General features: G+C 34.5%; 1 protein-coding gene across 1 annotated transcript in view; it reads right to left on the bottom strand.

The window, feature by feature from the left end:
- Positions 1-17890, bottom strand: part of SPI1 (Spi-1 proto-oncogene) — a 31743-nt gene extending 13853 nt beyond the window's left edge. Inside the window, exon 1 of the mRNA XM_026671202.2 lies at positions 17530-17890. Within this exon, the coding sequence (XP_026526987.2) occupies positions 17530-17574 (45 nt within the window). The 5' untranslated portion in view covers positions 17575-17890. The remainder of the gene's footprint in view (positions 1-17529) is intronic.
- Between the last annotated feature and the right edge of the window lie 1152 nt (positions 17891-19042).

A 19042-nucleotide genomic window follows, 5' to 3' on the forward strand; every position in this document is an offset into this window, starting at 1 on the left:
CAATCATGGAAAATATTTGACTATTTTAAAGAATTCTTCCAAATTTAATAAATGTTAATTCTACTCCAATATCACCACTGTCCCTCCAATATTCATAATTCTGTTAAACATATTAATAGATGGCAATTTAGCTCTCTGGAACAGTCCTCAGATCCTTAATAGCAATCTCTGGGAGATTGTCCGGATGCTGATGGAAACCTATAGAACTTTCTTTACCCTCTCTGAATTGTTTCATTGTTCATTTCTGAACCCAATATGGGAATGAAGACATAGGGTTGTTTATTCTTGGTTTTGTTTTGACTGATTAGTTTTGAGATAATGTCATTTTGCCATGGGAAAACAGACAGCATGAGGGGAATTTAAGCATTATTTCTGCAGCAGAACAGAAATCAACTCCAGGCAATTAGGAGAAGCAATGGAAGAGCAGTTTATTTTTCATTAACTTCCAACTATTATCAATTGGACAATGAAATACAAGGCGTGATGCAAGATAAAAACAACCTTACCTGTGGTCTCTCTTTTACCAGGGAAAGCTTGGTTGCAAAATGGGTGGTTTGAATTGTTTTATTCTTCTTTAAAAATTTATAGCTGACAATCACTATTGCAGAATATTAGTTGAATAAATAGATAACTAAAGCCTCTTCAAAAGTATGGATCAAGACTGAGATATTTGTCAGTGATATCTGCATTCTGTATAAAAAGTAGATGAATAGCACATAGCCATTTCAAAGGCATGGACTGGATATGCTTCTACAGATTAGATTTTTAATATAGGTTTGTATTAGTTATATATGGAGAAGAGGTTGTTTTAAATCTTTTTTAGCCCTGAAATTCAGCAGAGAGATTTTTAAAATAAAAATTTAAAATAGCTTAATAATTAAAAAGCTAGCACACACTGGGAGGATGTAACTTGAATGGTAACTTGAATAGCTATAGGCAAAGGTTATTCCATATTTATTTTCATGCTTTTCATATTTGCCATGGTGGAAATTTGGTTACCTGAAAAGCAAGAGTTTTTTTTTCTTTTGCTGCAAAGAAGTCTACCTGTTTACTTTATTCCTACTCATGGAGTAAGAAAGTTGGTCTAGGATTCAGCCATATAAAGTAATCCAGCTATATTCCAAATAAAAAATTGCTAAGGGAGACATGGGGTTTTTGCCCATGATGGTGCCATCTTTGCGTGGATTGCAATTACTTGTCTTGCCTGAACAGGCAAACTCAAGTTTCTCACATCGTAAAATACCAGCATGCAGCCCATTCTTAATATGTTCAGCAGTAATCTGAGCCATGTCCTTTCCCTAAGGTATATAAGATAATATATTCAATCTTAAAGCTCTGGATGGATATGATTTTTACATGTCTAAGAATATCTGCTAAAGCATGCAGACATAACCACTTCTCATTCTTCTTCCTTCTTCACAGTCTGTCAGGCTACTGTTCCCACTTTCTCTTGTAAGCTATGTGGCCCTTGCTAGTGGAGCCAATACAGGGTCTTTTCCTTCCTCCCTCCCTCCTTCCCTCCCATTCTAAAAGGAAGGAAAAGGCAGAGGTGGGTAAGTAAGTAATACTTAAGCAATAAGTTAAGGAAAGGCAATGAGAGGGGACCAACACCATGACAACTTAATACTGTCATCCCACCATCTTTTCTTCTAATTTGCAAACTAGTTGGACCTAGTTATATCAAACATAGTTGAGGTAACAGAGGCTTGAGGTAAGATGGGCAGCCCATAAGTTTTATAAACAAACAAACAAACAAACAAACATCCAATGGCAAATAAAACTCTGCATGTCTCAGCAAAGAATGCTGACAAGATAACAGGGACAATGTTGTACATTTTGTCGGCTTATATCATGGAATAGTTCAAAAGAGTGTCAGTGTGAATCTGGTTAGCTGGAAAGTAAAAAGGAGAAAGAAAAGCTTAATGGAAGGCAGAGGATGGTGGCAGCTGCTGATCTCCTTGAGACAAGGCTGCACGGGAGGAGAAAAACCCTCTGGCTAATGGATTCCTGACCTCCTCACCAGAACCTTCTCCTCAAAGGCCACTCCAATTGCTTCTTTGCTCTCATAGATGTATTTTTTTAAATCTTTGTCTTCCTAGCCACAAGGAGATTTTATATGTGTGTGTGTTAGTGTGTGTGTGTGTGTGTGTGTGTGTGTGTGTGTGTGGTATTCAGCTTTGTTCGGGTATTTTCCCATGTCATTATAGTTGTGCTTTTAAAGTTGTAGCAACGTTTCGGCAGAATCTCATCTGCCATCATCAGGCTTCTGTATTGTGTTCGTCTGTGAGTCAGGCTTTCACAGCAGTTTCTGATTTAAATATATATATATTAAATATATATATAAATATATTAAATTATATATATTAAAATATATTAAATATATATATTAAAATATATTTTATATATATATATATATATATATATATATATATATATATATATATATATATATATAAAATATTAAATATATATTGTATGTATAAAAGAATGACTACTAACACTACTTCAGCCCCAACAGTCTTCACTTATTATTGGAATGTATTGTCCGGTTTGGGCTTAAAGGACGATTGCTTCCAAAGTGCTCCCAATTGCTTCAGGCTCACTTAGCTCTTGTGGTGAAAACAACCAGAGAAACAATAACTGATTCAATGAACCATATATTACACATCCTTAGAAATTTAGGGCTTTGTTCTTGAGACAAACATTATGCTAGCACACAGGTTATTAATGTCCTGCTTTGTTTAATCTGTCTTTTCAGACCAAAGAATGTGTTCAGGGGAATGTGCGAGAGGAGCAAAAATACATAAAAGTTTGTGTAGCAACTACGAATGGTACATTACTAAAAAAATAAATAAACTTTGTCTGGCATACCCTCTTTTTAAAACTTAAATTTTAGATCTCCCTGCCTGAACAAATGGAGAATCTTCTCTGAGAAACCAGTAGCTGGACAACAACTGTTCACTTCTGCATTAATTCCTTACAACTCCCAACTCTGACAGTACAGCGTTTATTCAGTCCTGGCTAGAAATGCCTTTGAAATCTACAGTCCTTTATTTGGAGGGTGACTTCTAATGGCTCATAATGTCCATCTCCAATGCACAGGGATGGTTCTTGAGAAAACATTTCCCAGAGATCACTGAAGCTGCTCTAACTTGGTATCAAGCCAGGGGGAAAAGGGAGAGGAAAAATGTCTTTCCCTCCACCAAGAGCTTGCAAAGGCAGTAGCCCTTATAACTGGAACAGATCAAATTCCAATTGGCTCAGATATGCAGAGCTATTCCTTAACTTTGGGATAAATCCACTGGGTTATTTCTATCCAGTGCAATTTGTTCAATCTCTTCCTTTGGAGCTTTCTGGGATTTCATTCCAAGCCTCTGAATTTTTCATCTATAAATTCTAATTAGTAAGAATAATGCTAGTATACCAATTGTTGCAGAAATTCACACAGAAAGCTAATGAAGTTGCTTGGGCTGCAATCACTTCCACTGTATTTAACAGGTCAAAGCAGTAGCCTGAAGCACTGATAATAGCTTGCATAAGCCACTTAAAATGCCTGAAAGGATCTGTTCAGGGTAGAAAGGAGAAGCTGGGTGCTATGGGCAGACAGCAGCTGTGAATAAGTCATGAATAAACAAATACTTAAGTGAGCACCTCTGATCTGGAAAGGATGTGAATTCATTTGGATAAGGTCATTTAGGAAAAGTCCTTTGAAAGATGACAGAAGTGGCTGTCATCATCACTGTCCATGTACTCAGCTAAGAGGGTGGGAAGTGCCTGGATAAATTCAGCAGATACCCCTCATTCCAGCCTAAAAGTACAAAATCCAACCTAAAGTAATTCAAAACACCAAACTGAATATATATAGAGGAAAAATACCTAATATGTCCATATCACTACAATCCTATGAAGACAACTTAAGATATCCCCATTGAAATCAAAAGATCTTATCTGAGATCACTTGCACATCTGAATCAATGTGTTTAATTTGGAAATAGAATTGGGCTCCAGTACAATTCAGATATTGTCTTTTCTTTGTGCCTATATTTATAAAGAAGAGATAATTATGAAGCATCTGAGAGACTGTGATGTATTAGGTGATGTTATCTCTTTTGATACTTCAGATGTTTTTGTAGACTTGCTGTCAAAATACATTGCTTAGATGATGATCTTAATTTTGCACCAAAGCTTGCTGATGAGTAGAAATAAATCCTAAACAGTTTTTGTATTTTGGTGGTATTTTGGTGGAGATGATCCCCTTGTTGATGAAACAATATTGGAACCAGGACTTGCATTCAGTTCTGCATAAAGTTCAATTTTTTTGGTCAGGAAGCTTTAATTTCAAGGCAGTGTCTCTCTCTCTCTGAAATTGATAGGCCATGAACAAATAAACAGGCAGACCAGACCAGATAGTTCCAACTGGTCTATTGCTAATTACTTTGTATCCATCTTCTCCCTGACCCATTTATTAAGCTACCACAGAAATAAGAAGAATTGAAAAATGAAAGATGGAGAACAAATCTACAGTCAAAACAAACTCATTGATCTCAAGTTATTTTATACTGGAATCAGAAGGACTGGAAGATAGAAAACCTGACTTCCAGACAATGCCATTAATCTGAAAACATTGAGGCATTAAAAAAAAAATCTTTAAAAGATCAATGGAGCATTTTGGAGAGGAACTAAACTGATAAGTGATCAGAAAGAAAAATCCTCTAAAGAACAGTTGAAGGTGTCAAATATTCTTAGCCTATAGTAGGAGAGAGTGCTGAAAGAACACAATAGATTTCTTCCAGGTATCTGAAGTCTTTTCATGTAAGGAAATGGGGTAGAATTCTTCAAAGTTGTTCCAAAAGACAGGACATAAAATAACCAGAAGCTGATCGCCATCTGTTAAGAAAGAATTCTACTGCTTATAGGGATTAGATGGATTCCAAAATACCTTTCAGTTCTTCCATGATGCTATGATGTGCTGATTTTTACATGATGCTATGATGTGCTGATTTTTACTGAGGACCAAATTCCAAAATAGCCTGTTTCCAACCTGGAGTCTTTCTTACTATTAGCCTGACAGATGAAAGAGTTCTACTCCAGCACAATATGAATACTCCAATGGGGAAAGCCATCATAAACTGCTGATAGGGGTTTACTGTGAAAATAACCAGTGCCAGTCTAATTATATGGTATGGATTGCAGACTAAATATATAGAAGAGGTGTTTCAAATACCTCATTCTGGAGATGGAAGAGTTGGTTTTCTTTCCAGACCATGCCAACTCAGTATTCTATAAACTTCCCTAACATAGTCAGCAACACTGTGATCCCCTTCCTATTCTGAATTATTTATTTCTTGAAAGTTTTTGGACCAAAAATAGCCCAGAAATCAGTATGGCCGCAGAATAAAAATAGAGTTCTCCAGAAGATTGCATCTTCAGAACCAAACTGTTTGGTCATATATATTACATATTGCAACTTATTTTTCCTCAAGGTGTAACCTAGGTTTTTTTTTCCTATTGGTGTTTATTTTATGTTGGAGGAAAAAGTCATTCGCTTCTGAAAGAATCAAAGAAATGGGAATTAGAAAGGGGTCTTTAGGTTGCTTGACGCTTCCATTTAATGGTTTTGTGATCAATGGTTTTGACTGTTTCCTAGTATGATTTGATTGCTTATTGTACACTATGACTATCATTAAGTGTTGTACCTTATGATTTTTGACTCTTGACAAATGTATCTTTTCTTTTATGTATACTGAGAGCATTTGCACCAAGACAAATTCCTTGTGTGTCCAATCACACTTGGCCAAATTCTTTATTCTGTTCTGTTCTGTTCTGTTCTGTCCTGTCCTGTCCTGTCCTGTCCTGTCCTGTCCCAATTCCAATTCCAATTCCAATTCCAATTTATTCTATTCTATCAGTTGTTATGGATTATATGGGCTCACCCAGTTAGAGGCTTTTAATGTCAAAACTAGAAGTGTACTGTCATGAAGTATACTGGAGAAAGACATATATTTTAGAATAGAATAGCAGAGTTGGAAGGGACCTTGGAAGTCTTCTAGTCTAACCCCTTGCTCAGGCAGGAAACCCTCTACCATTTCAGACAAATGGTTGTCCCATCTCTTCTTAAAAACTTCCAGTATCGGAGATCTCCCAACTTCTTGAGGCAAGTTGTTTTCTCTTTGAACAGCATCACGTCAACAGAGAAAGCAAAGGAATAGCTCAAGCTAATGGTATTAAAGTTCCATTTGCCATATGATTGGCAGAAAATGCTAAGTTGCAGTTTGCATATTCTAAACATTTGAATTCTTGGGAAATAATACTTCTGAAATTAGTAGTAGCTAATTCAGAGGTCAAGTATGTCACAAGCCAGCCTGTTTAGCACATTCAGCAAGTTCCTTGCTTTCAAGAATGGCTCATCCTGGTATAGAAATATCATTTGAGGGCGGTGGGGAAAGGGGCAAAAATAATTTGATGTAGCTTGTGCAAAATACTAATACTATTCTTTGCATTGTTAAAAATATTGTAATTTATTAAATGACTACAAGAATCAGAACATTTGTTTCTTTCTCTGCAATTTTTGTAGTTGTTCCCAATTGGTAAATAGCAGGGTAATAATAATATAATAAAGAAAAGTAGAAAAGAAGTTAGCACCATAATAATTTTTAAAAAGAACCACTTTCTAAGATGCATGTCACAAATTATTTAACTCCTATTGAAAGAATAGAACTTACTGCTTTAAAAAAATACTGGAAAGCAAAGGGCAAATTCTAGGTGTGAAGCGATCCACAAAATAGGGGCCAAGACAGCAAAGATCCTGCTCACTCATGTTTGTTTGTTTTTTGCTAGATAGGTAGATTCAGTCTTTACAAGATGAAGTAACTGTATTAAGGTTGTATTAAGTCCTTTGTAGGTTCAAGTAGTAACAAACCGGACAGTTTGGTTTATAAAGGTATTCCCCATATTCTTCACTAAGTCATGGTACATAAAAAGCACTAACAATATCTTAAATGTATTTAATTTTAGGAGATACATTTAAAAAAAATACTTTTACTCTTCACATTTTTATAACATTTTCATAGGACCTTCAAATATTTGTAAGCCTATTGTAGCTATTTGAAAAAAAAAACATGGGGCCTAACATAACTATATCATGTTTTATATGCTGTGCTCTCGGTACTGTATAGGAGGCAAAGATCCCAGAAATTAATCTAACAAACTCTTCAGTGAGCTTCTTGAAAGGTAATTGGCCTGATAGACAATTTTTAATATATCCCTATTTATGAATATTTCCAGTGCATACTCTGATAGGCAACAAGTGGCATAACCAACCAACCAACCAACAATATGTCTGCCACAGACTCCAAGCTAACTACTGATGGAGAACATTTAATAAACTGGATATTGGTCTGATCCAACAGATGTTTTCTTACATACTTAAAATAGCTGGAATTTTCCTTCCATAACAAATATAATAAGATCTTTAACAAAATAGCAGAATAACAGAGTTGGAAGGGACCTTGGAGGTCTTCTAGACAAATGGTTATCCAATCTCTTCTTAAAAACCTCCAGTGTTGGAATATCCACAACTTCTGGAGATAAGTGATTAATAGTTTCAACTGTCAGGAAATTTCTCCTTGGTTCTAAGTTAGTTCTCTCCTTGATTAGTTTCCATCTCTATTACTTCTTGTCCTGCCTTCAGGTGCTTTGGAGAATAGGGTGACTGCCCTCCTCTCTTTTCTTTGTAGCAGCTGTCTTTGGGGAGGAATGATTTTCATTAGGAAGGAAGAAACGGCTTGCATTCTCTTTTCCTATCTAGTAAGTATCTGACCTATTTAACCACTTCTGTTTGCATTTAAAGGATAATGCAACTGAAATGGAAAGGTTAGCTTGACCCGTATCTCTTCATGGATTGTTTTTACCATAAGTAACAAAGTGCCATCTGCCATTCATAGGATGAAAGAGCATAGTATTTATTTATTTATTTATTTATTTATTTATTTATTTATTTATTTATTTATTTATTTATTTATTTATTTATTTGATTTGCCAATTGTTTACAAGATAATAAGTATAAGTGTATACATAGTTGTGAATACATGAAATGGGTACATATAAGAAAAAAAAAAGAAGAATAAGAGAAACAATAGGACAGGGACGGTAGGCACGTTGGTGCGCTTATGCACGCCCCTATAGACCTCTTAGGAAAGGGGTGAGGTCAATAGTAGACAATCTAAGGTTAAAGTTTTTGGGGTTTGGGAAGAAACTACAGAGTCGGGTAGAGTATTCCAGACATTGACCACTCTATTGCTGAAGTCATATTTCCTGCAATCAAGTTTGGTGCGGTTAACATTGAGTTTGTATCTATTGTGTGCTCTTGTGTTGTTATGGTTGAAGCTGAAGTATTCATTGACAGGTAGGACATTGCAATGTATGATTTTATATACCATGCTTAAATCAGACCGAAGACGGCATAATTCAAGGTTTTCTAGTTCTAGAATTTCAAGTCTGGTGGCATAAGGTATTCTACAACGAGTAGAGAGTGGAGAACTCTTCTTGTGAAATATTTCTGGACTTTCTCAATTGTGCTAATATCAGATATGTAATGTGGGTTCCAGACTGATGAACTGTATTCGAGTATTGGTCTAGCAAATGTTTTGTATGCTCTGGTTAGTAGTGTGATATTACCAGAGAAAAAGCTACGTAGGATTAGGTTAACAACTCTTAATGCCTTTTTGGCTATGTAGTTGCAGTGGGCTCTAGCACTTAGATCATTAGAGGTGAGTATTCCAAGGTCCTTTACAGAGCTTGGGTCATCAACAAGATCTTGTATTGGAAGTATTGGAAGAGTGTACTCTCCCCAGAAGGTCTCCTGTGGCCTGTTGTAATAACAATTTTGTTTCTGGGTCTCCTTTGTTATCTTTGTGATTTTACTTTCTTTTTTTTCTATTATAAAACAAATGTTTGTCAGTGTGGGTTTTGGCCTCAAATTGTTGCACCAACTTCCTGAACTGTTCCCTAGATTCTGCCCAGTTCTGATGCCCCTGCAATTCTGGTGTGAGGAGTCTGTGTACCTTTCTCACATAAAAGAGGCTTCCTTGATAACAATAATTATCTATGACAGGCATTGTTATTCATATGTGGTTTTAAAAAGTTTAACATTTTCCACTTTTTGGTTTTTTTTTTAAAAAAAGATTTCTTATTGTTCCTCTTGCTGACAGCAGAAACATCTTGGACCTGTGAGATATTCTTTTCTTATGAAAAAAAGTCTTAAATTATGACCCAATCTTTAAAAGGATATATGCATTGGAATGACAAACTACCTCTGTGCCAGAGCATGACAATACTGATGAGGGTTCCGCTTAATAGGATGAAGCAAGAAAAATAGATCCACATTTTGATTTTCTGGGTACATCTGAAAGTATATTATGGACACTTTCACAAAATTGTTGCAATGGAGAGTCTGTGTATTCACAACACATCCATTCAATCAATAGCAAATTGGTTAGGTTTCTCCTTGCAATCTCTTCTAGCCCCTGAAGTTATTTCTCACCTTCCAAGTTATCTTTCTTTTATTCAGAGAAGTCAGTATGATTTCAAACAAAACAACCAGTTGCAGATCCCTGCCACTTTTAATTAGTCTGCACAGTTGAAAGTTGCCAAGGCTGACCAATCCTGTTCTAATGAGACTTACGCAGAGCCTGGAAAACACAGTGATGGTAAAAACAGATGTTTTGTTTTGCCATGACTATTTGCCAATATATATATATATATTTTTAAAAAATTAAAATCCCATGAATAGGGATCCTGGGAGTAATAGGAAAAGTTTTTGGATATCACTTTACCTATCTCTGAACTATGATGCAAAACTCAGTCTTGCATTAATCTTTTATCAAATCCTGTCGCTAAATAATTAGTTTCTAAATACCTACAGCTTGGATCAATTAAATTCTGCTTCTCTTGCTTGGTGCTTCCAGATGCATTAGAATTAGAGTTCTCAAAATTCCTAGCCAAATGAAAAAGTCAATAAACAGCATGAGACTATGTTAGGAAAGGCTGCCCTAGAAAAATTACCAGAATAGAATACTTTATACTTTATTGGCCAAGTGTGACCACAGACACAAAAGGAATTTGTCTCCAGTGCATAAGCTTTCAGTATACATACAAACAATGAAGTAATACAATCATAAGTTACCAAAGGGGAAAATAATAGAAAAGATGAGAAGGATAATAGTAATACAGCCATACTACTATGGGTAAATATTTATTTTTATTTATTTATTTATTTTATTTATTTATTTGATTTGCCAATTGTTTACAAGATAATAAGTATAAGTGTATACATAGTTGTGAATACATGAAATGGGTACATATAAGAAAAATAAAAGAAGAATAAGAGAAACAATAGGACAGGGACGGTAGGCACGTTGGTGCGCTTATGCACGCCCCTTAGACATAATATCCTTAGACATAAGACAGTACTGTGGGAATTAGGTGTTCAGTAGAGTGATGGCACGAGATAAAAAACTGTCTTTGTGTCTAGTTATTTTGGCATGAAATATCCTATAGCAACGTCCTGAGGGGAGGAGTTGAAGCAGTTTATGTCCAGGATGTGAAGGGTCTGTAGATATTTTCTCAGCCCTCTTTCTCACCTGTATAGTATATAGGTCCTCAATGGAAGGTAGGCTGGTTGCAGTTGGTTTTTTCTGCAGTCTTAACTATCCTTTAAAGTCTTACCTGTCTTGTTTGATTGCAGACAGTTATATAGAAGAACAAATGACAGACTCAGTAATTCATCTGTGGAACTGTATCAACAGCTCCTGGGCAGTCTGAACTTTCTGAGTTTAATCAGGAAGAACATTCTTTGTTGTGCCTTTTTAATGATGGTTCTAATGTTAGGTGTCCATTTCAAGCCCTGGGAAATTGTAGAACCCTGAAACTACACCATTATCTTAGATTTTGATTATAGTATCTGTTTAATTCTTTATATGGATTAAACTGTACCCGATGAAAAGGTACAAACACTGGTGATGAAAAGTTGCTATTTTAAAACCAATATTCAATAATTACTTAATAGATGGAATTTGCATTAGAAATATATTTAAATGTTGATTTATATGTAGTAAATTCTCTTGTGTACATCCATGGGTTTATTATAGGGTGCTGTTCAACCAATTTTCAAAGTCACTGCTAAGATGGGAAGGAAATTAACCACAAGAGATTATTTAAAACAGACATATATGATAAATGTAGTTCAAATTATTTCAGAAATAAATCCCATTTTTATTAGAATATAAATGTTCTCTAGTGGATGATTCAGAAATACCAACCAGACTCCCGTGATGTGCAGCTGAGGCTGGTTTAACGGACAGGCCTAACCTCATTTCCTTGGAAAGGATTACAAAATAACTGTATGGTTTTAAGAAAGGGTTGGAAGATCATGTTAAATGTCCTTTCACAAGCCTACAGTATCTATCTCACCAAATTCTGAAGTGATGAGGTTTGTTTATTTATTTTATTTTATTTTATTCTATCATTAGTTTGAAATATTCTTTCATTTTATATCACTATGCTTTTAATTTTACCAGCATGTCAAAAGGTGTTGTTTTTTTTTTGTTCAGTTCACATCTACAAGGCAGATTCCCAAGCTCCTGATTTAGCACTGATACATCAGAAACATTTCATTTCCTTATAGGCACATCATCTTCTAGAAGTTGCCCAAAACTATTATCATTCAGTCAATCAATTTAAAATCATGGTGCTGATGAAAAATATGACCTTATGAAACCATATAGATTTTGTGTGGATATTAGCAAGTCTATGGGAAAATCAACTGCTTAATTAAAAATAGCTTCAATTAAAGATAATAAGGCAGCAGGAGAAAAATAAGACAGCAGATATTCATAATTTATATGATTTATAATTATTAGACATTATTGTATAGATTCTTTTATCTAGAGCGACCTCAAAGTATTTTTATGTTTGAAGCAAGAAAACTAAACATCACACCCAAGTATGTTAAAATATAATATTGTGCTAAATAATTGACCTTTGATATGGCGAGTCCAAAGATAGTCTGAGGGAATGAAGAGATTTATGTCCTGGAAGAAAAAGATGGGTGGGCAAAAAAATATGTGCAAAATATGCCTGAACATGGTAGATCTTACCCTATTTCTAGGAGACTGTTGTCTGATCCACTAATAATTGTTGCATAAAAATGGCTTTGGTGTAATTGTGCAAACCCAACCATTTGTGGATTATTAAATACAACTTACAAGTGGTTAAGCAAACCACAGCCTGTTTCCATATCCCAATTTCAGGATGAATTATACTGGTTAAATTTCTTTGTGTTCTACAGTTATTAAAGAGAAGATAATGCTTTAGTGGGTAGGAATTACTCCCTTAATGTTTTAAGGAAATGCTCTAACGGGATGAGCAATTTTCTGGTCCCCCTCTCCCAGATTTTGGAGCAGATCTGTTTTTGTGTAGTTTTTTTAAAAAAACTATGTTAAGTCTACTTTATGGATCATCCTACATATTTCCCACCTTAAAGTCACATGGAGCATGGTTCTAATTTTGGGTAATGATGATCAGAAGTGGCAGATGAAAGATTGAGGACAACAAGTTGTCTTAGGGCTTCAGGGCAGCCATTCTGTATAAAGTATTAGGATAGTAATGTTGACCATGAAAATGATAATTATTTGACAAACCTACTTTTATTTTGTACTATACAAAGGTAACCTGTAAGAGCTATTTCATGTAATCAAACTGTGCTCTTTAAGAATTATACTTATCATTAGATAAGATTTCTGTTATGAAATATCAGAGTATGAAACATGGCAACACTAATGTAGCACAGAGTCTACAGAGACCACCATAGGACATTGTTTTTTATGCTAATGTAGCTTGATTGTGATTATCTTTCAAAGTGACAATAAATGGGACCTAATGGGAACTTGGAGGCATGGCTTCTCTATAGCCACCCTAGCCTTTTGAAATAGACTTTAGCTTTTAATGTTCCAGAAGACCATAAACACCTAGCTCTTTCTTGAAACATTAGGCTAGGAAGGGTTGAGTCAGGGTCAACAGTATTGACCCTTGGCATCTTGATGGAAGGATACAATGTATTTTTGTGTTGTTTTTCTCAGTTGCTATGAGCTGCTCAGAAATATGGTATATATAGATAGCTATATATATTCTTTAAATAAATAAATAGATACATACAAGTATACTTGCATACATACATACAAAAGTGAGGAAGAACTTGTTTTTATAAAGAACACTATATAATCTACCAACACTATCATACAATGTATGATAAAGCAATTTTTCAATGTACCTTAGTTTAGACAGTTTTATAAAATTTGCATTCAATTTGCAAGATTAGTAAACTCATTCCAGTTAGACTTAAACAGGCATGTCTGTTTAATATTATTCTGAAACCAGAAGTCCAGCAGAATTATATTTCTCATAATATTTCAAAGCGACTAACTTCCAAACTCTTAATTTTAAAACCAATTGGGTTACAAATCTCAATAAAACAATAAGAACATGTTATTGCTAATCGGATTCATTGGGTAACCTAAGATGTGGTGTTATGAGAGTGAAATACAGCTGTCTATTAGCATTACACCATTCATAATTCTATAAAGGATTTTTTTTTGTAAACTGAGAAGCCACAATTTTCCCCTTTCGATAACTTTCTACTTCGGAAAGAATATGCCAAAAAAGAGGCTTCCTCCCTTTCTTCTTTTTGTTGTTTTTAAAATGTAAAGGATGGAAACATGATTTTCTGGTCATCTTGGTTAGTACAGAAGCAGTCAACCTTGAACGCTATTATATTTGCATATTTATAATAAGTATATGTCTTCTCAGCAATGATGTTCTAGGTTTTCACTGCATAAGGACTTGTTATCCATAGAATATTACATTTCCAGTATCAAGCTGTGAACAATTTTTAGCATTATATTTTAGATGGTTTGCCATTTCCACTTGTGTAACAGATTATCATATAAGCATAAAGTGTTGAACTCTGGCTTGCACTTGAATGTGCTGAATATCATTGAGGGCAGCCATTCAAAAATAGCAACAAGTGTGAGTGGGTGAATGGAAGAATTTAGTAATAATAATAATTATTATTATTATTAACAAAACTTGTAGAAGAAAAGCATGCTTTGGCTGATTATGTAGAAGACAGCCAAGAACAAGCATTGTTGAAAGTTAAAAATTGAAACTTACTAAATGTACAGGAAACAAAAAGAGATTACTGAAATAATGTAATAAAAACACGAACAAAATGCTGGCAAGGAAAAACATTACATGGCCAACTCTATAAAAGATTGAGGGGAAAGTGGATAAAAATAAAACCCAGCAATAGCTTACAACTGGAACATTATGAAAAGAAACTGAATGTTTAAGGCTAAGCAAGAACAAGCTATTCAAATTAATGCAATCAAGGTCAGAATTGGGGGGGTGGGGAATAATTGAAAGTGCAGATTGTACAAAGAAGTAGAAATTGCTGGGAACATATAAGTTGAAAAATAGAGAAAAAATGAGCACATTGTGGAATTTCTGAATACAGACTGATAAAGTCTTGGCTCAATACACACCAGATATAACTGTGGTCGAAAAGAAGAAAGTGGGGATAAATGATGTGGCCATGCCAGGATAGCAGAACAGAATTGGAGAACATAAAGTGTCAAGATGTGAAAATAGAAATTGAAAGATTATGGCATGAACCAGCCATGGAGGTCCCAGTGGTTATCAGCATGGTGGAGGCAATACCAAAAAATCTTGGAGAACACTTAGAAAATATGTCCATTGACAAAATTTCCATCTGCCAATTGCAAAAGACCACACTGCTTGGTTGTGTGCATATACTATACCAATACATCCTAGGTTACTGGGAAGAACTCAATGTGTACGAAGACCAACACCAGCTAAAGAAGTGGCAGCTGTGACTTCCCATTGTTGCAGACAGATAATAATAATCTGCCTATCACAGGCCCTAATCAAACACTCGGCAGGTGCATAAAATACCCAATCCAGCCTAAACATCTGACTGACCATGCAATCAACCTGAATACTGTAAATATATCCGGTTTTTTTGTTGAGCTTTTTCTGACCAATAGTAATAATAATCAATTGCAAAGGGCGGCCTTATTTGAAACAGCTTACATTCTATAATGATTACCTTTAATCTTATTAAATAACAACATCTGCTTATCCCAGATCCTTGGGGAAAACTCAGTAGGTGGATAGAAGTGCCAAATCCAGTCTAAACATCCGGCTGATTATATTAATGATAATATAATTTCTGTTTTTAAAAACTGACTACATTTCTATAATGGGGAGATGAAGTAATGAGGAGCTTGTAAACATTATAAGAAGTCTGAAGATTCACACTTAAAAAGTTTAAAAAGAAAAATATAGTTGAAAGAAACTACTTAAATTCCATCTTGGCCACTGCTTCTTTCTCACAGCCTAAGCTAAGCATATTTACCAGAAAGTAAGTCCCAATTAATGCCATGCAATTTACCTTTCAGTAAGTATTCGTCGAGTCATAATATTTAATTTAAAAAGTTTACATTTCTTCAAAATTGTGAAATAATCATTTATCTCCATATTGCTACAGATCCCATAGGTTTATATTTTAGACTGGATATCGTGTATTCACTACATGTATAGTTTAAATCACATAAGTCTAATATATATTGTTCCATTTGGATTTGATTTGAACAGATCAATTTTCCAAATGAAATAAAAATTTAGACTAGATCAAAATTGGATTAGACTTAAATTTTATAAACCTAAAGACATAGAAATGAATGCAATCCCGGTACTATGTAAACATGTATAAAACTGCAAGTAGATGGAGACTGGGGTTGAAATAAGATTGTTCATTAGACAAATTAATCAGGCAGGTAAATTCCCCTATTGCCATTGTTATTCTTTGGGACTACCTATCAGTATATGTAACATCCTTATATATGGGAATGGTGGTTGATGTCAGCAATGGTAACAGTCATTCCACATTTTGATACATGAAGGACTTGGGTTTAATATGAGGAGTTGAATAGAAATAAATTACAACTGGACTAATTGATTTAATATACAATCTTCCTGTTTGCTAAGACATCTGAGAACGTGTCAAAGACTGGTGCTGTCATCTGTTTTAAAAGGTGATATACAAAAAAGCCCTTAAATATTTCATATCTGTAAAGATAATGAAAGTCTTTTTTGTTAAATTCCATGCTACAATGCCACACACACACACACACACACACACACACACACTACTTAAGTTGGAAGAAAAGCTTCATGAGTGTATATATAGTTTCAGTACTACAATTACATACAGAAATATTCAAAAAGACAAGACCATTCAGACAAGAATATAGACAACATGAAAAATTATGCATGTGCACAATGTTTTCTGGGGACTTAATATTCATGATAGCTCAACATATGATAGTTATATATTAGGAAGGAAGAATTTGCATAGCAAAATCAGTTACCATGTAAACTTACCAACTTACTAAAAATAAAGTCCCAAGTAGGGGACTTGCTCTGAAATAAATGTCTTAAGACCTTAAACATAGGGAATTATAATTTACCCTGACTTTTTAAAACAATAGCTTATATTGTTTTACTCACATCCTAAGTAATATCACTTCCAATTATAACTAAAATGCAAATTGAATACATGGTGTATGCTCATTTACTCTGCTGCTCTTGGTCAACCATTCCATTCCATATCAAACCATAAGATAAATCAAAGTTTATAGAATAATCTGGAAAAAAGATGCACCATTATTAACAAGGAAAGATGATCCATGATTGAACTAGCTCTTAAGAAATTGTCTTTAGAAATGGGACCAATAGATTACAATCAGATGTAATTCTGTCTGATTGTTTCTCGGATATATCAAGCATTTGTAGAATCTACCTCTTGCTTTTGACCAAATACATACATGTTTTTCAACTAAATTTACATGTGAAAGATTCTTTGAAAACTATAAAGCTGCTGTATTAACTGATTTAGTAAATGGGATAAGATATCTTCAGAAAAGGAAGACCCTATTGCTACAGTGTTCCTGCATATCACTTTTTAACAAAAAAAATATATATACTGAATATTCCATTCAATTAACCCGGACAGGGAAATTATTTCTTTTTTATCTTAAATTGCTGAGACAACTAAGTTGGAAGATAAATGGATAGAATAGCCATGTGTATCCGCTACCCTTCATGTTGTAGCCAGGTATTAAGAACCCATAAATGTGTGTTTCAACCACAAAGCCAGATTTCTTAATAAACTCAACCAACTTACTAAAGTCTTAAAATAATAATAGTGCCTTATCAGTGAGAACAGACAGAGATAAAGAGTATGAGAGAGGAAATACTAACTTCCCATTCAATAGGCACCACCACAAAACCTTTAAGAATTATGAGTACTAAAAATGCAGAAATCTTCAACAGCAAATCAATTCCGTTGGCAAAGGCAGAAAGGCAAAAACCATAATTAATTCACATACTCACAGGGGAAATGAGGGGAAAACCTTCCATTTTGCAAGCCTGTAACATTCAGCCAACTTCTTTGTGAACTAATATTCTAATTTGAGTTATCCAGCTTTTTGAAAAGACATCAAACAAAAGGAAAAAATAAAATAAAATGTGAAACAAAATTCCTGGGATTCCTTGAAGGCCCTTTGCAGTGATTAAGGTTTTTATTATTCTTATTATTATTATTCTGGGCTTAATCACTTTTTATACTTTTTCTTAAGAATTCTAAGGTGAGGTCTTTCTTTAGTTGTATCGTAAGTTCCTGATTTCTCCAAGCCTCTGTAGAGCATAGATAGTCTTCAAACTGTTACTGCCCAGTCTGACATCAGAACAGCCAAGTTTGCATAAATCTCATTTCAAGGAGCTGTGGCCTTATAACAGGAAGTGTGTCGCCAAGCTGATCAACCATTGGCAGGTGCCTGCTACAAAATGAACAGCAGATTTTGTAACTTTGAATATGGCAGGAACAAACAAACAGATACCATAGATAAAATTCCAAAAATTTCATTCTATCACAATTGCATCAATAACAACCATTAATGAAGGTTAGCTCCATCCAAACTATTTCATTTAGCCAAGACACAGTCTAATAATTTTTTTATAAGAAATGAGAAATAATTTTAAAAGATACGTATTTTTTTTTTAAAAAAATACTCTTCATCTTATGCCTCCATCAAAATCGTTGTCAAGCTTTGGGAAGAAGAAACACAGGAATCATGAAGCAATGTTAGAAACCATTACAGAACACTATGGAATGTACTTTGGGGGAGCCATGAAGTTCTTCAAAGAGGAGTTTCATCTTCATGTGCACACCTCTTCAGCTTTACCCCAGTCTATAACAGTCTTGGTCTACATTTGAATTAGCTGGAAGAGCCCTTGGTGCATGCCCTCTGCATGGACAAAGGCTTTTTCCACTATTGCAAGTGCAATTGAAATTGTGAGGCAACATGAAGCACTTTGACATTATCAGCTTTAGGATGTGAAACACTTCTTGAGGAAAACTAAAGAGGGCATATATTTGGAGAACCCAGGTGCATCAGGCCCTGTTAACATAACAGCATAGCTTGGATTTGACACTTTGACTGACATGACTCCAAAATAATGGGGTAGCTTGATGAAAAGAACTTTCATTGAGAAATAATGACTCCTCATCACAGAATGACAACTCTAAACTTCTTTGAGATGAAGTTGGTATGTTAAAATACAGTTTAAATCTATAGTGAAGTAGGGTAGGGCCTTTAAATATTCAATGATCTGGTTTGATTTGGTATAAAATTAATGTTAATTAACATTATTAAAATGTAATTTAAGTAACATGATTAAACACTATTTCATTTATTAAAGTCATTGACTTAACTTTTATCCCACCTTTCTGTCTCAAATGAACACTGGCAGTTCATGGGGGGATTTGAATCATATTGCTTTTTTATATATTTATTTGTTAACTGCTGCTGCCAAACACGTTTATTTTTACAAAATAACTTAGATA

The sequence above is a fragment of the Notechis scutatus genome, chromosome 1, assembly GCF_049901735.1.
Source record: "Notechis scutatus isolate UNSWTSFEM ecotype Mainland chromosome 1, rNotScu1.2, whole genome shotgun sequence".
Lineage (NCBI taxonomy): Eukaryota > Metazoa > Chordata > Lepidosauria > Squamata > Elapidae > Notechis > Notechis scutatus.